The sequence below is a fragment of the Cyrtonyx montezumae genome, unplaced genomic scaffold (assembly GCF_038088225.1).
Source record: "Cyrtonyx montezumae isolate F1298 unplaced genomic scaffold, pur_monq_1.0 scaffold_0, whole genome shotgun sequence".
Taxonomy (NCBI): Eukaryota; Metazoa; Chordata; class Aves; order Galliformes; family Odontophoridae; genus Cyrtonyx; species Cyrtonyx montezumae.
This window is the reverse complement of record NW_027071824.1, coordinates 28,252,998-28,275,673: the sequence shown is the minus strand read 5'-3', so window position 1 is coordinate 28,275,673 and position 22,676 is coordinate 28,252,998. Positions and strand designations below refer to the sequence as shown.

At 37.9% G+C, this 22,676-nt stretch overlaps 1 protein-coding gene across 1 annotated transcript; it reads left to right on the top strand.

The window, feature by feature from the left end:
• Positions 1-443: 443 nt before the first annotated feature.
• On the top strand, positions 444-20,964 carry CEP43 (centrosomal protein 43). Its single transcript, XM_065731124.1, has 12 exons — positions 444-545; positions 7,569-7,622; positions 9,437-9,491; positions 10,170-10,258; positions 11,665-11,796; positions 12,536-12,619; positions 16,566-16,783; positions 17,739-17,848; positions 18,397-18,465; positions 18,883-18,922; positions 19,474-19,567; positions 19,979-20,964. The coding sequence occupies exons 1-12, from the start codon at positions 462-464 to the stop codon at positions 20,051-20,053; spliced, it is 1,104 nt and encodes a 367-aa protein (XP_065587196.1). The 5' UTR covers positions 444-461; the 3' UTR covers positions 20,054-20,964.
• The last annotated feature ends 1,712 nt before the right edge of the window (positions 20,965-22,676 follow it).

Genomic DNA, 22,676 nt, shown 5'->3' with positions numbered 1-22,676 from the left:
TTAAGGAGTTCGGCCTGGAATAAATAGATCGATTCCAAAATTAACTCGCGCGGCTACATATTAAACACCCCATCTCACGGAGCAATTTTCGTGGTGATGGAGCCTCCCCAGCCACCCTCATCCCCTAAAAACACCGATAATTAAATTAGATTATCAAATTATTATTCAATGAGCGCTCCGACGGCTTTCAGCACTTTCGCTCCGTGCTCCCTGCGGGCGCCGAAGCCCTGGCCTCCGCAGCTGCGTTTTCCCCGCCGCCACAGCGGGGTCAGCTCCTGAGAACGGGCGTGAGGGAGCTGAGGGCACGGCCGGGCAGCAGCTGCAGCGGGACGGGCGGCTCGCTTTCCTTCACGGCCCGCCCTCGGCTGAAGGGCCGCTTTGAACTTCCCGCTCCCGTTGGCGAATCTGCCGGGCCCGTCCCGCCGCTAGCGCCGTTTGGGCGGTTGTCAGGGAGAAACAAGATGGCGGCGGCGGAGGAAGACACGGAGCTGCGGGACCTGCTGGTGCAGACGCTGGAGAGCAGCGGGGTGCTCAATAAAATCAAGGTGCGAGCGGGAGGCCTTTTCTTGGCGCGCCTAGGGAGCGCTGCTGGTCCCGGCGGCCGCCGCCGTTACAGCGTGGTCGGCTGGCTGCGCAGGCCCGCGCCGGCTGTCACGGCCTGGCGGCGGCGCCCGCCTTCCCGGCGCTGCCCCCGTCCTCTCGGGCCGGAGCTGTGGCCGAGGAGCCGTGTCCAGCGCCCGCTTCTCGCTGTGGAGCCGGTGCGCTCTCTCTGTGGGCCCGGCCGGCGGGCTGCTCGACGGGGAGGCGGAGCCGGGGTCCCCGCGCTGCTTTTCTGCTGAGGGTTGTTAGGGTAGTATGGTTAGGTCGTGGTTGGACTCGATGATCTTCGAGGTCTTTTCCAACCTGACCGATTCTGTGATCCAAGCCGGAGTCTTCGAGGCTCACTGTTTAACACTGCTGTGTGGTGTGGTGCAGCTGTGTCTAGGAGGTTGGCTGAGAAGGGTTTGGGGATGCTGTATGCCTGCTAATGCTGTGTTAGAAAACGTTGAGTGTTGTAATGGAGTGTAATCAGTTTCCAAGCCTTTTAGCCTGGACTTGCATCAGAAGGAGTGTGAAAGTGGATTCTGTGGATTCATGCTCAAGGCTTCCAGTAACAACTATTGAGGACACACAGCGCAAAGAGGTGTGCAGGTATCAAAGCATGAGAACTTCTGAACCTCCTTGTAAGCTGGAGGAGAAAAGAAGCTTGGATTTCAAATCAAGGATGTTGGAATTTGCCCTCAGAATAATACTTAGAGCGTTTCAGCATGTGGGTGGTAGTTATTGGAATTCCAGGAATATATGAACAGCTGAAATAGTTGATGGAATCTTTGCATGTGTACATAGAAGCTGGTATTTGGCTACTGTTGATACTTTTCAACAAAACACCATTATTACAAATGTATTTCTCACAGAATCACAGAACTGTAGGGGTTGGAAGGGACCTCTAGAGATCATGGAGTCCAACCCCCTGCCAAAGCAGCTCCCTAGCCCAGGTTGCACAGGTAGGTGTCCAGGCGGGTCTGGAACGTCTCCAGAGAAGGAGACTCCACCACCTCTCTGTGCAGCTGTGCCAGTGCTCCGTCACCCTCACTGTGAAATGCTTTTGCATTTCAAATGCATAATCCTTATTTAAATTCTATCCAAAGATGAAGGGTTCATGCTCATACAACTTCGTTTTGAGTTGGGGAGCTTACTTCTAGCTAGGTATCAGAGTTGGCCTTCTGGTCCACCTGTTATCTTCTTTTGTAGTTTCAAGCAATAGAAATATAGGGATAGTAAAATTATAATAACTAAAAGAGGGAAAAAAAAAGAACAAGCATGTTAGGACACTAAAGCTCAGTTGCTTGCTATGATCTAACTCCTACCTTGTGCAGTATGCAAGCTTTTGAACTACTGTTAACAGTTTTGAGGTTTTTTGTCATTTTTTTTGATTGCGTTCTCCATTATTGTATAATGCTGTAAGTGTGCAGTATCTAACATGGTGTATGTTATTCTTAAACTAGCAAACAACTTACAGAGATAGGAACTTTTGGATACTGGGAGTTACTGTTTTTAAAGGGTATACTCATGATTAGTGCTGCAGTCTAGTACACAATTATTTTGTTTTTCTTGGTTGTAAACCTTAATTGGTGTACTGGGTTGTTAGGTATGAGTTGATTGATAATGTTAATCACTTACAGAAGTTGTTATATTTGACAAACAACCTTCAGAATTCATGATGAATAAATGTCCTTCAGTGGTTAACTTTTGATTTAGGTTATACTATGCAATAATTAGAATAAAAGTGTAAAAAACAAAACCATTGTATTTTTGTTAAACAAAATTAAGCATAGTTGTGTTCTGTAATGTTACTTTATCTACTGTCTATCGGTCAGTATTTTTTATTATGTTGTAGGACTGAGAAAACATCTACATGTTGCCACCAATTGTTTATTTTATATTTGAAAAGGAGCGCTAGCCATCTTTCAAGATGGGTGAGGTTAGAAGGCTTACTATAGATAGCTATGTTTGAGAATTACTGGAGTAGATATGTTAAAGAGAAAATTACATTACCAAAATATAGCTGAATTAGTGTGAGGAACTTACTACAGGTAAAGATGACCCTGGAAGGATTAGAGTACTAACCGAATTATTTCAGCAGATAAAATGTATCAGGCTGTCAATACCTTTGGGAGCTAGTAGTGATTGAGTAGTTTTTAGCAAGAAACTTAATCTTTATTTTCACATGCTGTACAATTTCATAGTGGATTACAGTTGACAAATTTCTAATTTTCAGTTAACTTTGGGGTTTGGTAATAAAGATGTAAATTATTTGGCTGCAAGAGAAAATTAGTTACTTATATGACAACTGAAAAATATGTTTGAAACTTGTCTATTTGTCTTAAGCTTTGGGCATCAGGGTATTGAGGTATTTAATGAAGTAATATTGTGGCAACTGGGAAATAGGCAAGTATATTTGCCACTTCAAATTGAAAATTCCCTGTCCCTTCTCTAAGCTGCAGTATGTGTGTATTTGTTTTATAAATGGGAGTTACTAAGGATTGGAATGGAACTGATGAATATAACTGCTTCCTACTGAGTTCTGTAAACATTAAATTCAGTATATTTGTGCTTTACTAAAGATGATAACTGATGCTATACATGTGAGACATGCTGTACAAATACAGATAGTCACCTGTCTTGAAGAACATGTGGTTGTTCTCATAGAGAAGCTGCTATAAAACCATAAAAAGTTTATGCTGCCTGAAATTTTACAGCATCCTTGGAACTTGCTGCTTCTATGAATCTGAGGAATAAAAGCATAACAAATGTCACATGACCAGTAATGCTCTGGCCAGCTGATGCTGTTCTTGCTAATTTGATTCAGACCCTGCATGGCTGTGGCACTAGCTGATAATGTGTTCTGAGATAAGGTAAAAATGCTATTTTTAAAAAAATGATGTGATAACTGCTCATGTGTAGGTTGATTAAACTGTCATATTTGTCTTCCCATATTCCAATTTTTTGGTGCATAAAACTTATATTTTTGTATTGTTAACTGTCGCAATCAATTTGCTGCTCACTGCAGTGTAATCACCCTGTTTTGTCCTTTTCAAGCAATTCATACTAGAAAATCAACTCGTTTACTCATATCAAGGGGCCACATCAGTTTTTCTTATCCAACGTCTCTTTCTTATTTTTAAATTAACTGGAAGATGATCATTTATAATGACTTAAGATGAAATGAAGTTCAATATTTAAATGTTGGTATGGTCCTCCTGATGTTGTGGATGTATCCTACCTTCAGGAATATGAGTGAAGATCTGCTTGTGACATATGCAGTCAGCACGTGATAAATGTAGCTGCAAGCATTTAAAATGTATGGCTTTTGAGTATTTATTGCTTTCTCTATGGTATGGGTTCGCCATCTTTCTTCTTCCAGCATTCCTCATTGCTAGCATTGCTAACAAGTCTAATGACTTAGCCAATGAGGGCTGCTATGGTGAGGTGTTATCTGCTTAAATGGATGAAGAATGAGCATGAAAATTACCGTTTCTGCTTAGGGATGGTAACTTTACAGATGGAGAGTGATAGGATGGAGGTTATGAATTGCAGCCTCCCGGGCACCAGTTTTGGATACAGACTGATGCAGGCTCTTAGCATGGTGTGTATAGCTCTTAAGCCTGGGGTAATCACTAGTGGTTAGACAGTTTGATGCTATGCTTCCTCTACAGAGTCAGGTGAGTTAGGAAGCAACAGCATTAAGCATTGTTGCTAAACTTTGTGTTTTACAAGAGATATGGTATAGATACAGTATACTTGAACATCTGTAGAGTTATTTCACAGTAGTGGAAGAGTTGTCACAGATAAGTCACTGTTTTGTCTGAAAGACTCATAACCAGAATTCTCAATTGCAGTGCTGCGTTCTTTTACTATACCATATCTCATGCTTTAATCAATTCACAGCCTTAGCCTGAAATATATAGGAAATGCATCATGTTCTTGTGAGTGCATTTTGAAGTATTTTGATTGCATTTTTGCAGAAGGAGAGTTTTGTATTTTCGTCTGTCTTTGTGCAGATCTCTGAAGTCAGCATCTCCCTTGATAGTTGAAGAACTTGCCTATCCCTTGGCAAGGCCTCATCAAGTTGTTGATCAAAAGCAGAATGACTAGGAAGACTCCCACAGATAGTACCACTCATCTCTTTTGTGCCCTTATTTATATGTACAGATGTATGGGAACTGTTGAATCATGGCCTGAACCACTGATGGATCACCCGAGGTGAGCACTGAGTCAGCTGCAGGGGCACACACGAAGGCAATTCACTGTGTGATCAGAAGGGGTGGAGTCTGGCTCCACCTGTCTCAGACCCCATTTAAGGGCTGACCACCACTGGGGAAGGATCTCTTCTTGGAGATCCCTCCCTTGTGGTGTTATTGGTGAGCCTCTCTTTATTTACTGGTTGTCTACTTACCATCCGGATAAGCCAAGCAAAGTATACCATCCTCCTTGTTATTTTCTGTGACTGTTATTCTTTTGGGTTATTCATCCTACTGCAGATAACGCATTTTATCAAGTTACAGTTGTCACCTTTTCGATTGCTGTTCCCCAGTTCGAGGTCCGTGTCTTGAAGCTGTTGGTTGCCCTTCTAAAAATTGACCACTGGAGTAGAAGGCATGTGCAAAATTTGATGGGGAAAAAAAAACATTTGTAGGGATACTTTCAGGGGGTGTTGGGACATCAGAGTGTGTGCAAGTGGGTTGTGTAACTATGCAAGGGAGAGAGCACTGTGCAAGGCTGTATTCACAGTTTGAGCTTACTGTCTCTTGTAAGTGAGTCACCTTGGTTGCTCTATCCTTATGTGCTTTTGAAGCATAGAAATAAATAGGAAGTTTCTACTAGTCCTAGTGTAATAAGCTCTCTTGTTTAAGTGCTGGACAAATGTATTCTATTTCATATAGTAAAGTAGTTCTCACATGCTACATACCTACATGTTGGAATCCACAAGTGGGAGCTATCTAAAAGCATCAAATGGACGTTGGCAGTCTGGGATGCAAGGGAGACCTGTGGCATCTCTCAGTCCTGGACAACGTACTGCAGCCTTTCCATCCAGTGTTTGTGCATAAGCTGCTGTGGGTGGCTTTTATGAGTGCACTAGTTCAGATTAGTTGTTGAGGTAGGTGTTTGCTGTCTTACTGTGGTTCAGAGAGTGCTCCTAAATCAGATGAATGTTTTGAACAAGCCACCTAAATATGTGTTTGTGTATTTGGGGAGCTCATGAGATACTAAGAACTGTCTTCTTTCTGAGAGCTGCACCTTGGGAGATGTTTTCCTGTACAGTCCTTTGGATACATGTGAAAGATTCATTGTTTAGAACAGGATAAACTTAAGTAGACTCTGAAGGAGGAGTACAGGCCAGTACGAGAAGGACGTTTTCCTGGGCCACTGCTTTTACATTGCAACAGCAATCAGTAAGAGTCAGTGTCTGTCGAGTTGTAAGTGCCTGGTAGGAAAAGGGGACATTAACTTTGATTTTGAAACACTGACCTCTGTGTTTCCCAATGGCTTACAGGTAGCAATTGTTATGTACCGTATCAGCTTTACTCACTTCAGCAAAGTTCAGTGAAATTTAACTGCTTTGTCATTGATATGAGCTCTTGTCTACTAAAACTCTGTAGAGGTGCCTACTAAAACTTAGTGTACACAGCATGGAAAAGAAGCCTGTGGCTTTAGTGGTATCTAGGGTGATAGATTTGCACATTCACTGTACTTGTCAAGATCTGACTTACAGATCATAATCCTGGTACAGTTTACAGCATAACCCTGTTTTATCGAAGGCTTTGAAAGGGTAAGGGTGAGGAAGTTCAACTTTGTTCTGCTTTACTGCTACCCTGAATAAATGTTTCTTGGGCAACAATGGAAATAAAATATAGTAAGGCAACATACTAACAGTGCCTGGGAAAGAATGACGCTGTCTTTATGCAGTGGAAGAGAAAGTCAGCCTTAGGAGCATTTGAGTTTTTTTTCATAGTGGTTTAAAATTAAACAAAATTAAACTTGTTAGCTGTTGACCAGGAAGTTAAATGTAGATTGATTTTGTAAGAATAGTATTTAAATTAATGTTATAAGGAGGCTTGCTGATTGAATGCTGTGCACCAGCACCTGGGAAAAATTAATTGCTGTCAAAGTAAGTGATGCATCCACCTGGTAGACATACTATTCTTTTTCTTGTGAGTAGTCTTTTTAAATGTTTTTGCATGACTTTTTTTGGATACCTTCCTAAAAGAGAATTGCTTTTAACCTGATCTTTTTTTTTTTTGCCTTGCTAATATACATGAGGAAATCCAGCTGCTCTTCAAATTGTTCTTAATTTTGGTTATACAAATTGGTCTTTGAACAACTTTTTCTTCTGTGCTCTTGAGGAAAATGGCATGCAGAGTAGCAGTGTCTTTTATAGTTGCCTGGTTGCTAGACACAGCTGGCCACTTCAAAATGTCTGATTAAGAGTTAATTACAGCAGAAAACTTTGTCAAATGTAAGCATGTTGTTCTTTTAGTATGTTCAAGTGACTGGAGACATGCTTTCTTGTGAAGTTCTGTTGCTCTGTGTGATCTGACAAGGAGTCGTAGGAATTTGTGTAACTTAAACTTTAAAGAAAGTATGATCCTAAGCTGTTTGTCTGTGTTTCCTGAAAGGATTGTAAATTAAGGGTGTTTCAAAGCTTCCCCAAAAAGTTGGATTTCTGACTCCTAAGGGAAACTAATAGGAGGAAATCTATTTTAGAATCTACTTGAGGGTGAAGAATTGGGGAAGTCTTGTATCAAATCCCTCCTGCCCCATTGCTTCCCTGAAAGCTTTCTCACCCTCAAGTCACCTAGCTTGTAATCTTTAATGTCTTAATTGTGTTGATCTGGTTTACAATCGATGCCAAGTTGCTTGGGGAGAAACAAGTAGGTATTAAGATACTTTCTGGCTCTTAGCGTTCTGTTTGCATTGGTCAAACAGTGCTTGTAGAAATGCCATTTCTTTTGTTTTTTATTTGGCAGGCAGAGTTGCGAGCAGCTGTTTTTTTGGCATTAGAAGAGCAGGAGAAAGTAGAGGTAAGTAGACTTACTGACAGTTTATGTATAATTAAAAACAATAACTTGAATGCTTTATGTTTGTGAAGTGAAACAAGAAAATTATGTAGCACTGCAGAAGAGCATAAAAAAAACTTTTTCCCAATACTTAGAAAGATCACATAGCCTTCACTGTAAAATTGTAGCCTTAAACTATCTATGGCTGTCGCTTCTGTGTTGCTCCATTGCATTTGGTTAGAGTAACTAAATAACTTTTCTGCCAAATACTAATTTAAATAATGTCTGATGACTGCTAAAGATTTTATCCAATCAGAAAAAGTCTTTTGAGATGTAAGATCTTATAGTGGTCTGTTTTGAGAAGTCTGTCACGAAACAATTTTGGTGCAGCAACTTACTGAGTATGCAAATCCTCTTGTAAGGGTGCTAGATGCTTATTGCCAAATAATTTGCTTATGTTAGGTGAAGAGTTCTGAACTAAGAGATGTGCTAGGTACTGGTATTGTGACAATGTAATATTTAGGGTATGTAATGCTAACATCATTAAATAACAGTACGGCCATGGTATGCACATGCTAGCTTTGTGGCCCTTTTTGCTGCCAGCATTGCTTTTTTTCCCTGTGTCCATTCGTGCTCTAGACCTAGAGAGGAGAGGGTGCAGGTGCTGCATGTCTAGGCTCTCCATTCTGAGAATGAAGAATGGAAAGCTGCCCCTTTGCTCTGCTGGTTACTTGGTTGTGCTCTTTCTGGAAGAATGCACAACTGCAATAGATGTTATTGTGATCTTAGTAAGGATGGGAAGTATGAGTAACTATTCTATGGCGTGAGGCTCCATATGCCAGAAACGTAACTTTAGAATACTGAAGAAGAAATAAGGAAAGAGTGATATAGTGCTCTTTCTCATGGTAAGTTTCAACATTACGTGGAGTACCCCCCAAAACCCCTCCCAGACGATCTAAAGAACAGTAGAGCTGAAGAGAGAGACTTGCTATGATTCCTCTCAGCTCGCTCCTTTTCAAGTGGTTTAAAATTATCATGGCATTTTCATTTTGCACTCCAGAGACACTGAAAGCATATTCATGCTTATCTCTATTTTGAATTCTTAAGTGTTAGGAAAGTTGGTTTTGTTTGGTTGTTTTAAATATTGGTAAGGGGCTTTCTTGTCTATGTTAAGTATCACTGGTTGTACATGGTACCTCTATCAGACCCTTTCCTTAAATTTAGTTGGGTTCCTATCCAGGGTGTTTTCGTATATTAAGAATGGCATTTAGAATTTCACTTGAAAAATTCTAAACCATTTTGCCTTATCTGAACACAGCAAATTGATTTCTTTCTGCTTTGAAGTCACAGTTGAAGACAAATCTATCAATGCAAAAGAACATTTTCATAATATCTTGAAAGGTCCTTTAATTAATAATAAAAAGCACTGATTTCTGAACTGCTAATCAGCATCCTTTGTCTAGATGATTTCTCAACTAATATTTTTTAAGCATGATCAAACTTCTTTAAACTTGATGTTACGTTAAAGGAGCAACTTGGGAAGTTAATTAACTTATCTTTTCAATAATCAAATAACTAAAAATCAGTATGCTATTTTTAATATCAATGTAGTTCTTATACATCTTTAGCTTTTACAATAGAAATACTGAGCAAATGGCTTTTACTTACAGGTAGTAGAATCTATACAAAAGTGGAGTGTGGAGAAGTAAATTACATGTAACACACTATATGGAAGAACAAACACCACAACACCAATTTGCTGTGGTTTTTACTATTTTTTTAACTTCTTAATAGCACAAGGATGTTGTTAATTAACATTTGTTTTACTTTTTTGACAGAACAAAGCACCTCTGGTTAATGAAAGCTTGAAAAATTTTTTGAGTACAAAAGATGGTAAGTTCTGATTACCACGTCTCACAAAATTAAAAACAACAGTGAAAAAAAGATTGAATCTTTCATAACATAAAGTATGCTTTTATTCCTGTCAAATAAATGTCTGTGTTATTACTGGCTTTGGAATAGAGTATAATCTAGAATTTTTTAAGGTTAGTGTTGCTGAAGTTTTATTTTTAACTGAGGTAGCTAGTACATTTAAGTTAATATTTCATGATGAGTTTTGATTACACTAACTCAGTAAAGCCATTCTAGGCAGTTATCAGTGAAAAACGATTTGTAGAGATGCTGTAGTGAACACACGAGGAAAATGCAAAAATCATATTTTTAAAGTAACAGAACAGGTGAAAGCAAAGTGAAAACAAACAGAAACCCGATCTTTAACTTGAGTTTTGGAAGACATCCCTTGTGGTTTTTTCCCCCCTGCCTTATTGCTTAATTTAAATAATTTAGGTAACCTGGCTGTGTTAGAAGTTATGGAATTGGATATGATGTGAACTTGGAGCTAGTCAGCTGTGGGATGGTAGTTTGAATGTCTAAATGATATCTGTAGGAGTTCGGTTCGTTCAGTGTAGTTCATCCTAAAGTCATGTATGTATTATAACTTTGAAGTAACACTTACTTGTCTGTATATTTCTACTTTTTTAAACTTTTCTTATTTTTATACTTACGTTCTAGGTCGTTTGGTGGCAGGTCTTGTTGCAGAATTTCTACGGTTTTTCAACCTTGATTTTACGTTGGCCGTTTTTCAGCCTGAATCAAGCACAGTAAGATAGACTGTTTTTGCTTATGCGTTGTGCTGATCCTTTGGGGTGCATGCCAGTGAATACAAAAGCTGTAGTAAATTTACTTAAGCTAGTTGCTTATGTTTATTTGAATTTTTTAAAAATATTTAGCATGTAAAAGGCATAGGCTGCCATAAAGACAGCTTTCCCAGGTAAACGTGCCTATATAAATGATTATTCCCTTTCAAAAGTCAATGTTTGATGTGTTAAATTTAAATTAACTACTTAATAATTCTTGTGAAACCGCGGGAGAATATATATGAGAGAATGCTTCTACAGTCTTACCATGACATATTGTTAACTTAATATTTGTCTGTGAAAATTAAAATCACGTAGATGTCTAGTCTGCGAGAAATTTCAGAGAAACAAAGGAGTTTGTCATCAAAATAATGGTTTTTAGGCTTTTGATACTGGATTAGCTTTCCTGTCAAACCAATTTCTTTGTCTTTTTGTGGTGTAAACATTTTCATAATAAATTTTGGGATTGAAACAGTTCCATTTAACTAATGAATTTCTCTTTACATTTCATAATATTCTTAATATCTCTTTGTATAGTTAATTTGTTATTAAAACAAAAAGCCAAATTTATTCTTATTTGAATAGTGAACTTTATTTTTCTTCACTTGTATTAGATATGGATTTTACTGTTTTGGCAAAGATGACCAGAAGAATACTTTGAGCATAGATTAGAAAACTCAAAACTGGGGCCGTACAAACAATATTCTGATGTTTCTCAGAAGTCCGTGTTCTTTTTAGGGGCTTAATCATTCTAAATCACATACACTGTTTATCGAATATCCTTGTCTGCATTTATTGCACTAGGAGACATCTGTACCAAGGTTCAAATTTATACTACTGAACAGAAACAGTCATGAGTTCTCCTAAGCTGCCAATTGTTCTTGGGAGGAGTGTTTTATTTTCAGCACAATGGTATCTCTTGCTCTTTGAAACACTACCTTTTTCCAGTAAAAGCCTCTTTGTCTACTCTAGTTCACGTGTGGGACTTGGCTGAAGGTTAAGAAGTTGACCAAGACTGCTATGCTGAAACATTTTACCCTGTTTTCCTGTTTTAGTCCCTCTCTGAGCAGTGAATCTTTTTATCCTTCGTGTTTTGGTGTACTTGAGTAGCGTTCTTGTGTTTAAAACACCTTTGAGTGATCAGTGATTAAATTCATATATAGATAAGTAGTAAACGATGTCATAACTGTTATGACTTTATTCTGCATGCAGTGGGAAGTCTTTAATAATCACTGGTTTGTCAGGTTATTGCTCTATTAAACAAGACCAACAAGCTTCAGGATTTTTTACAAAATGTATAGTGTTTCCTGACAGTTCTGTGTTGTGGTGGTTTTTTTTTGTTGTTTATTTTATTTTTTTTCCCCTTGCAGCTGAATGGCTTGGATGATCGAGAAAACTTAGCTCGAGATTTGGGAATTACAGAAGAAGGTACAGTGGGTGGTCCCCTGTTGCTGGACGTTGTTAGAAAATGTCAGCAGAAAAAGGTATCAGGCAATGGAGAAGTAAGTACAGTTAATTTAATTTCTTTCTTCATAATCCTTTATTTCAGTGTTGAGAAATGAACTGAAAAACACTTAACTGATGTAGCATTAAATTGTTTCAAGCCTTCACTATAAAGTTAGGAAAAGCTTTCAACATTCTTTATCAGAAAATATTGCTGAAAGATAATGACTAAGTTGCTTTTCTTGCTGCCCTTTAACTTCTGTTCTGCCAGAGTGTACTAGCATAGGGTGAACCCAGAAAAGTGATGCACAACACTGTACCAATTTTTTCTAATTTCTAATATGATTAGTTAATGTCTTTAACAGCTATCAGTTCTATCTTTGTACTTCTAGATTTTTCAGGTCTTAGTAAAATTAGAACTGGCTTTGTTAAACTTTTATAGCTGTTCTTAAAACATATTTTAAAAAGCTAAATGTATGAAAGTTTTGAAATACCTGAAGGCAATGAGAATGCTATTTTAATGGAGTAGATTGTAGTTGTTAATTAAATTAATGAAATCCAACCAGTAACATTTGTCTGTGTCTGTTGTGATTGTGGTTTGAAAGAAAATCCTCTGCACTCAAGATGCAATTGGTCCATCTACCGATTCAGAAGTGGTTGTCAGAGTCTTCTTAATACAGCAGCATAGTGTCACAGCTTGCATACACTATGAGCAGAAACAGCAGTCTTGTTTCTGTTGGGTGGTATTATGACATGATTCAGTGTATTTCTAATAAGCATTTGTGTGGAACGTTTTAGGTTGCTCCAGTTCTGAGTGATGACCTGTGTTCTGTGTCAAAATCATCTGATGGAAGATCGAGTACACACTCCATACCGAGTAAGGTAAGATGGTTTGTATGTCATGAAAAAGTATACAGAAGGAAGAGTGTCCTCGTACGGTACAGTGGCATTTACTTAAGTAATCAACAGTTTTCTTTCATTTGTCTGTATTATTACTATTTTATCTCTGTGTTCAGATACCAGGTTATAAAGGATTTTTTAAGTGGAAGAAGTGTTTGGATTAAAAGTCTGAGCAGGTAAAATGTCTACTCAGAGAATATGCTACCCTGTGTTTTACACCTTCCATTATAGGAAGAAAGAGTATAGAACCTTTTGAGATGCAAGAGACCTTTAGAAGTCATATAGTCTAGCTCCCCTGCAACAAACAGGGACATTACAGCTAGATCAGGTTGCTTGGAGACTGGTCCAGCCTGACCTTGAGTGTCTCCAGGAGTGGGACCTCTACCACCTCTCAGGGCAAACTTTTCCGGTGCCTCACCACCCTTACTGTAAAATAACTTCTTCCTTATATCCAATCTAAATCTCCCTTCTTTCAGTTTGAAACTATTTTCCCTTGTCCTATCATAGCAGACCTTGCTAAAAAGTCTGTATCTTTCTTGCTTAGAGCCCCCATCCCTCCTTTAGATACTGACAGGCTGCTGTCTGTTCTCCCCAAAGCTCTCTCCTCCAGGCTGAACAGCCCCAGCTCTCTCAGCCTGTAGGGGAGACGTTCCATCCCTTGAATCATTTTTGTGGCCCTACACTGTATGCTAACAAACTGTTTCTGAGCAGCAAAAGGTGGTGGCCAGGCTTCTTACAGAGTAGGCTCTGTTCATTAGTACTTCACTGTCCTTTTCATGTTCTGAGAACATGTGGCTGTTCTGTGGTAAGTCCTGTACCTGTGTGACTGGGTTTGTAACTGCATACGCAGAATGTCTGTGAAATGCTTTGGGGCTACTTGTCTGCTTCTTGGTCAGTTGGCTGATTGCTACTTGGAATTGATAAGGGTACAGCTGTCTTTTCCTTGGGGCCTGTTGCTTTCTCTTCTATCTCTTCCTGTTAACACAGAATTTGTACGAACTAACATCTTACAGACCCTTATCTTTCATTACACTTGACTGGAATAAGTCAGTAGGTCATGAAGTTATGGAAGTGTATGGCAGGGTCAGGGGCACAATCACTTATAAACCTACTATCCAACAACAACAAAAAATGATTCATGTATTCAAGTTGGTTCAAATTATTGATGTAATTTGAGCATGTTACACATCTGAAGCTTTTGTTTCCCTCAGGATATCTGGAAACAACTTAGAAGCTTTCTAACTCACCAGTGAAAGCTGAGAAGTATAACACTGCATGGGTGTTGTTACTACTTGATCCATTTGGAAGAGGGGAGTGGTTAAGATAAAAAGAAAGAAAACCAAAAATTTGCATCTGCTTCGTTTTATTCCAGTTCTTCAGTTGCATGCCATGCCAAACCTGAGAACTATATACTATACTTAGAAAAGAAAGCTTCATTTCAAGACTAAGTAACTTTAATGGCTGTTTGTTGATAGTATCTTAAACAGCTCATATTTCTAAAAGTGACCTTTCAGTGTAATTCTAATCATTTCATTTTTACTTTGGAAGGTGCTCATTCTTGCTTGGTACAAGCTTAGGGGGAAAAAAAAATCCAAATGTTGATTTAAGTATCAGTGTTAGGTGTGAAGCAACAGTATTGCTGAACTCCTACTTCTGTCTTAGGTTAATAGTAGATTAGCCAAGAGGTACTATTGAAGATGATGTTACAAGTCATAATATTCCACACTGCCTTGCACATACCACCTTTCACCTTCAAGTTTAAATTTCTTAATTTGTGCATGGATGTGTCTCGAGGCTGATCTGACCTGATGTGTAGAATGAGTTTTATTCGTTTGTTTGTCCTTGATGGAGATTTCTGCTATGCAGTTGTTAACTTGTGCCTATTTAGCAGTGGTTGCAGCTAACCAATCTCACACGCATTAGGTAGGGGTAGGTGGAAGAAGACAAGCAGGAAGTATAAAATCCTAAGGTTTTTTTTTCATTAGGAAATAAAGATGATTTTAAAAAAAAGTTTTCCTGAGAACTTCTATTCATAACTTAAATGTGAACTGAATTGGCTCTGTGACTCAACCAATAGATATCGATAGAGATCATACAGGGAGAGATCAAGACCACAGCTTTTGGCAGCAGCAAGAGTGGCATTTAAGTGCAAGTGTGAATCCACACTGACTTGCCTTATTAACAGCATTAGGCTTGCAACCCCAGGTGCACACATTGTGTATTGAACTGTTAGTCATTCCTAGGCTGTCACTGCAATTTGAAAGTAGCTATTTCACTTAAGCAGTGCTTTTGGATAGATGAACTCAAGCAAACAGTAACACCTTCCAGTGTCCCATACAAGATAGCAGCAGCTCGTTCCTTCAGGACCCAGAAAAGAAAAATGGCTGCAATGTCCCTTTTACTCTGGTCAAGATATCTCTAAGATTTTAATTTTCATCAGCTCTGTGCCTTGAGGAAAAGGGATCAGAAAATTGTCGGAACTACCACTTACAGGTATTTTTCTTGCCCTGGAAGAACTGAGTTGCTGCCAGCAGTTGATTGTGGTTCAGTGACTGAGGTAAAATGACTTTTGAAATTTCATGGCCTGTGGTTTGAAAAGCCTCACTTTAGCCTTTCAAGTGAAAAGTAATGGCTGACTTTTAAACTAAATCAAAACAAAAACATCCCACAAAACCACCTTTGGTCAGTGCAACCTATATGTTGCTTATCTGGGATAAACAATGCTATTGGTTTTGCTTTGAAATTGTTGCTGCTGTTGCGTTAGAGTTTGTAAAGTAAATAGATCTTGTCATTGCTTTCATTTTACTATGGGGGAAAATAAATTGTAGTATTCTTTCTATGCAGTGAGATGTTAATGTTTAAAAATAAAAACCAAAACCCATTTGGTTGCACCAAGTTAATAACTACATAAAATTAAATGTTGATCACTGGGCCACAGGTTTTGTAAAGACAGGAGTTGATCTATATTGCCTGATTGTACTATATATAGAGCAGTCCTTAAAAGCATGAGTATTTATAGGACTGAGCCATGAGTGTGATACGAAGAGTGAAAGCTACCTATTCTTAGGTACCTTGTTTGTATCATTTTTGTCTTTACATTATTTCCTCTCTGAATGCTAATTATCTGTAGTCACGTTACGCTTGCCACTTGGACCCTAGTGTTGCTTCACAGAGACATGCCACTTGGTGTAGTTTTCAGCTTGGTTTAGAGAAGCTGCCAAGTAAGCAGGTCTGTCACTGAAAACTGAGAGCCAGTACGTGAACCTCCGTGGCTGGTTATATTCCAAGCCATTTCAACTATGCAATTCACATTTATAGTCTCTTAGTGAAATTACAACATAGGGCAAGCTTTTTTCTTTCATGAAATCAGAAATATTTTTGAAGCTACATTAAAATTATTATTATTATTATTTTAAGGTGGTGTCATTTACATGAGTTTAAATTAATTTATTTTGAAGGTGATTAATTCAAAAGAAGTTGTTTAGAGAGGAGTTGCCAAATAACACTAATAAAAAAAATCATGACATGCTTTAAAAATATATTCAAAGCTAGAACTTAAGAAGTAGCATGTATGTAAATTTCTTCATTTGACCATCATCATCATTCAGAAAGGAATGCTCTTTTAATAAGAGTTCATCTGGATATAAAACTGCACAAAGGATAGAACAAACTTCTTTAACAAACCATAACAGTAAGGAACGTTTTCTGAAGTGATTAAAAACAACTTTTTTCTGTTGTATAATTTCTGATGGGCCCAGAGATGTACTAAATACATCTAAAGATCTTTAAAACATTGTAGTGTTTGGTTAATATTATAAGTATATAATACTGCTTACAGTGTTTTAAGAAATAAAAGCAGATTATATGGGCTTTTTTGAAGGGAAATTACCTTTTCTTTCAGAGAGGTGTGTTTTCTTTGTCTTTAAAGGTTACTGAAGCCACTCAGAGTGATACAAGCGCCTCGTCAGGAGAAGCAAGCAAAAGAAGCATTCATTTTCTGCCTAATGAAACAAAACTAGATCCTCAGTTGCAAAACAAAGACTTAAATACCAAAGAAAAAAGTGATCCAGGTGTGGATGAAGATGATATAGAGGGAGATTCTTTTTTTGATGATCCTATACCCAAACCAGAAAGAACTTACGGCTGGTAAGTGATATGGGGAGGCAAGTTTCTTTTGTGCTGCACCCACTTTGTACATGCAACTGTTTTGCTTCTGAAATGCTCATCTCTGATCTCTTGAATGTACCAGAGAGAAAAACCTGTATCGCTCTAAGGTGCATCAGTTTATGCTTTATGATGTCCCCAACTTATTTCTTTGGTGGAATGAATGTGTGTGTTACAGGCACCAGTGCTCCTTGTTGTGACACAGCTGCAGTTGTGACCAACATTAAAATAATTGAAAAATGAGAAGGATGGTGCTTTAAATATTTTGTATTCCTTATGAGGTTGTACAAATATCTGGTAACTGTTAACTGTAAGCATAAGGAATGCTTCCTCATCACTGAGGTTTTCCTCTTCACACCACAAAACTGTGCAGTTTTCAACAAGTTGTTTATTCTCTGGCCAGATCTGATCACTGGTTATTTCAAATATATGAGCATAATGAGTAGTAGCCAGGTGAGCTTTAACTGGTGGTGGTGAGATCTATTTTGCTATAATTGAGAAGTTTCCCTTCTGTGGGCTGAGTGCTCTTGGGAATTAGTAGTTTCAGCAGACCTAATCTTTTAAGTGTAAACTACGCTAAGCTGACTTACATTCAGACACAAGTACACGATTTATCTGATAATCTTTCTTCTTTAGACTTTGCTTACATGTATATGATAAAAGACCCTTTGTTAAAAATAGTGATGCTAAAGGAGGTGTGGGAGTTCTGATGGTGAAAGAAGATCAGGCCTTTGCATCGATGAGAAAGTGGCCTTGCTTGACACTTGTGCTAGCTAGCTACTCATCTTAGACTGCAGTGTGGATAGTCTTTTTCCTTTGTTCTTTTTGCTGCCCATATGGCTGTTCTAAATTTACGAAAACTGAGTAAGTAAGAAGAAAATAAGAAGTCACTTATGCATTTTATAGTTCTGTGGAATACTTCTTTGGTTTCTTTTAGGAAAAGTGATTCCAATAAAGCAGGAGATCTAGCATCCCTTTCTGAAGCACCACCTCTGAAAAGTGGCTTAAGTTCTCTGATGGGTGCACCTTCACTAAAGGAGCCTGATGGTAAGCTTCTGCATGTTTTTGTGTTTTTGATGAATATAGGAAATATTTCTTATAACGTAATGAATACTCTGAATATTTGGATATAAGTATGTTATAAGTTGCCTGTCGGTGACTCTGATCTATTTGCTCATTTCTGAGTGATAGCATATGGAGGTTTTTTGCCAGATTGTCACTCATTGTCACATCTTGTAGTTTGGAGCATGAAATACTTACCTACTTCATTTTCTGTGTAAAGCAGTTTACAAGAGTATAAATTCCTACTGCTCACTTTCAGCTTAGTCCTTTTTATAGAATTCATGCAAATATCATAGTAAAGATATTTAAGGAGACTTGAAAAGGCTCTCGAATGCTGGGACATCATCTATTGTTGTTGCTCGTGTGTTTAAATGTTAGCACAGTTCAGACCTGAAAGTTGAATGTAATACTACCATGATATATTGTACAATTACATAAAATTACTATAAAATAATGGTTGTTATAGGTAATTGAAGTGGGAACTGTAGTCACAAGCCAAATTTCTGTTATGGTTTGGTTTGGTTTTCCTACAGATTTAAATAGAAATTCTGTTTTGAAAGACCTGCGGTTGGTGAATGCAAAACTGGGATCTTTAGAATTAGGTAAGTAACAGCCAAGCATGATTAAGCTTTGACATTGTTAGCTCAGTTCTGGCCCAGCCTCCTGGGGGAGTCTGAGAAAATGCAATATACAATATTGAACAAGTATCTTCATCTTCTGGTGTTTTGTTGGAAACCACTGTGAGACCCACTGAGTTAGGAGTGAGATCGGATCAGAAGGAATACAGGGAAGTGAAAACTTTTGAGTTTTGTATGCAGATCAGTATTCTATGCATGCAGCAAATATTTGACTTATCCCACACATAGTCCTCTAGTATCAGATAATTTATTTTCTTGTCTAGGTTCCTAAGAAAATAGAAGTTTTGAATGCTTTTTTTAAAAGTAACTAGATAAGTTTTGCTTTTTCATTTGCATTTCCTGAAAAATAATTTTTATTAATACCTTCTAAAAATTGTTTAGGAAATGGAGATGATGACGAGTATGCTGATGACTTCAACAGGTAAGAGAGAGATGATATTGCAGTAGTGTAGTATTTCATATGTTATAAGCATATCCATTGTCATACATAAATTAATTCTTATTCCAGCCAGTCACTATTGCTGGACCCTGTGAACTTACCCTTTGAACTCTGCTAAACTTCAGTTTGTTAATAAGAAGTCTTTTTAAAGGGGAAAGAAAAATAAAGCAAAATGCATTGCTTTTGTCTGTCTTAATGAGTTTTTTAAAAACCTGCGTGCTAACTTTTAAGATACTCTCTAAGTTGCTCATTAACTGAAGATTTTCTTTTCCTAAACCATGCACTTAGGGATGTTTTAATACTTAATTAGAACTACTAGGCAATTATTCCAGTAAAAAAATAAAAATAAAAAGGATCATGAGTAGTCAGTAATAAATATTTAAGAGCTTCATTCCTTTAATCTAGATACCAATATTGTAAACTGTAAGACTGACACTTAAGTTAGTATTTATCATGGCTCCTTCCTGTTTAATCTGCTATGAAGGTAAATGTAGTGCCTGGACATTTGAAGTTCTAATTCTCTTTGTTCTTAGTACTAGCCATCGCTCAGAGAAAAGTGATATCAGTATTGGTGAAGAAATAGATGACATTTCTGTGGAAACAGAAGACTTGAATGCCAGTGATAAAGTATGACTCTCTTCAATTTGTTCTTCTTTATATTTTTAACTGCCTATAAAGGAATGTGCTGTTATTATAGGTTCCTAAGTTATTTCTTAGTCATTATTTGTTATGTTTTGTATTCTTACACCTAACATTCCTGTCAAGTTAGGTACTATACTGATTTAACAAAAAAAAAAATAACGGTTTAGTAGCACAATTCACTCTGTTTCTAATCATGTAAAGTAGATCTGCAAATAAAATAGATTTTGGTTTAGCATCCGGCATAAGGATGCTGTATCCTTTATTTCAAGATCTTATCTACCCACCTCCCAAATGAGCTGAAGTCCCAATGAAAGGACCTGATGCGAAGGATTTTATGAAATAACGCTTATTTTTTTTTCTATGCTTTCTGAACTTGTGATTTCATTTATTTTCTAGCTTGAAGACATCACACAAGACCATACCATTTCTCAGTTTAGTGATGTTGCAGATTATCTGGAAGATGTGGCATAGAGTTGGACAGCAGAAGCGTTTCATTGTGCTGGACTACAAGACTACTGTGGACTGTTCAATTTAGACAATCACGTTTGCTGGAACGTCTGCTCCCTATTTGTGCCTTGTTTAAAAAGACTGTAGGTGGAGAGGGCTTCTTTACAAGACCTAAATTAAATGATGTGTGTTCATTTGAGTCCGATATTGGAATTACTTTTTTAATTTGGTTCAGCCAAACTTTTTACAGCAGGAGTTGGATTTTCCAAGCAGAATGTCCATTGCTGGCAGTGGGCATAATAAAATTCAGTCTACAAGAAAACATCTACACTGAGGCATGTGGCTTTATAATGAACTTGCACTGTTATGGTAACAGTTCAGAACGTTTTTAGAGACAACCAAAGCAAGAACCTTCAGAGGTAGTGCTTCAACTTCTGCTTCTTTTTAACAGTTCTGTCCAGTCAGCGTGTCGTACATAGTCATGGTAAATCTGGCCACAGTACCTAAGCACTCCAGGCTTACTTGAAACTGCTGTTTTTCAGACTTTAAAAAGATGTATCAAGTTGAGCGTGTCTAAGTTTAGCAAAGTTTAGGAGCTAAATTTAGTACTAATCTTCACTCTGAATATTCTTGTTTAAATATGTTCGTCAGACCATTGATATTAAGACCTAAGCTGTTTTTATGTATGATAACTTCATTAATGTTATTGGTTGTTAATCATGAAAATCAATTATGTAAAGATCCACAAATCATTAAATATTTTTTTTTAAGATTTTAACAGTGTGGTAATGGTTTGTGGAGCTGTGATTGTGCAGGGCTCTTACTTTCCTGTAAGCTCACTTCCATTCTTGAAAATCCCTGTGCAAAAAAGAGCACCAAGAAGTGAAACCACTATCTGTCTGTTTTTCAGATTCTGATTGCTGTAGAGAAACTAATTTAAAACGCCATACTGAAGACATAGCAATGCTAAGTTCTAGCTAAGAGCAAATCTCAATATATTCATTATATTCTTGCAAAAACAAGGTCAGTAATGGAAATAGTGACAGTTCCTTAATGATGCTGTTGTTCTTGGCACTGCTGTAATATTTAGGTTCATGGACATTTATAGTACTGAGACGAGACTTCAAAATGTGCACTTTCTGACCTTGTTTTGGGGAAATATATATGTACATGAATGTAAATAACTTTTTTCTTTTTTAAAGCTTTGAAATTTTCTTTTTCCAGGAAAACTGTTGGCCTCTCATCAGTGGCCACCTCAGAAGTAGCATGCTAAACTAAAGCCATTGGGTAAGCAAATAAAGCTGCTACTAGCATTGGATGCTGACTTAAACCTTTCTTGCACTGGGGCCAGCAGGCATGGAGCAGTGCTGGAAAGTTAGGCTTTTGTAGTATATAAATAATGAGAAGAAAGGGGAAAAGTTGTGCCTTTTATTTATGTGTGCTCCAAAATAAGCCAGCAAAAAGCACCAAAATATAGCTACCTTTAACTCCTGGCTTTGTGCCATGTTGTAGCAGCTTAACACAGGAGAATTTTTTTTACCCTGAAAATCAATGTGCCATAGACTTCAGATAACAGTTATGTTGTAACAAATAATATACCACGTGTTAAAATTACTTGAACTATGGAGGAATCTGCATCTCAAGGTACTACACCAAAAGAAGCTAAACTTTATTAAAACAGTAAACTTTATTAAAACAGCATACGGAGATGTGGCCTTTAACTGGTTAGGTACTTTAAATGTTAACATGACTTTTGGTAACAGCAGAGTGTTTTCTCTTTCCTTGGGGTTAACTGGGGACCTTGCTCTTTGATTCTCACTTAAGGAAATGACAAAAAGTGGTAAGTCTCCTGTGAGGTTTCACTGAATTGTGTATAATATTGCAAAATAAAGCTACTGTGCTGGCTGAATGGTATTTTTGACACTTACTGAATAAAAAAATCTTAATGTTTAGGAAGTTTGGGAGGAAGCCCTGTGGGTTTGGGGGATTTTATTGAAGAATGTTTGTTCATTTATTTTCCTCTCCAGAATCAGTTTTGTCTGCTGTTGAGAGAGAGTGTGTGTGTGTGTGTGTGTGTGTGTGTGCTTAAGTTTCTTTTCAGCCCTGCGGATCCTGTGATTTCTCATATTGATTCATAAAGTGTCTGAGTTTTGGGTATCAGTTTGAGTTGTCAGATATATTATGATTCAGAAGAGAGGGTGAAAAAAAGAATACCTCTTTTAGTGGCAAAATTTTGTCTTGTTTCCCATTATTAGTTCAACTGAGGTCCTTAAAGAGGACTGACAAGTTTAGCTCTTGAATGCTTGTTCTGTTGCACGTTTTAAACCACATTGCTTGGTATTCTACATTTGACTCCTCCCTTAAGGACCTGATCTGCACATTAAAATTAACAACTAGAGTTCCTGTCTGCTGTGTTGCTTCTATCTTTTCCCAGACAGCTTTATGAACAGGGAAGGTCTGAGAAAGCCCCTTAAAGCTGGTCTGTGCAGTTTGGCACCGATAGCTTTGTTCAGAAACGTGCACTGTGAAACCCTCCAACGCTTGAATTTGTGGAACAAATCCTGGGATTTCTGTGAGTAAAATAATTAGGGACTGAGCTATGGCTGCCAGTCCCATTGGTATGACTGTGGTGATGATGACATGGCTT

Excerpts from the sequence above, each read along its gene's own strand:
- CEP43 (XM_065731124.1), top strand. The coding sequence starts at position 462 with ATGGCGGCGGCGGAGGAAGACACGGAGCTGCGGGACCTGCTGGTGCAG. Across the intron at positions 11,797-12,535 it reads AGGTATCAGGCAATGGAGAA|GTTGCTCCAGTTCTGAGTGA; the intron begins GTAAGTACAGTT and ends GGAACGTTTTAG. Across the intron at positions 18,923-19,473 it reads TATGCTGATGACTTCAACAG|TACTAGCCATCGCTCAGAGA; the intron begins GTAAGAGAGAGA and ends CTTTGTTCTTAG.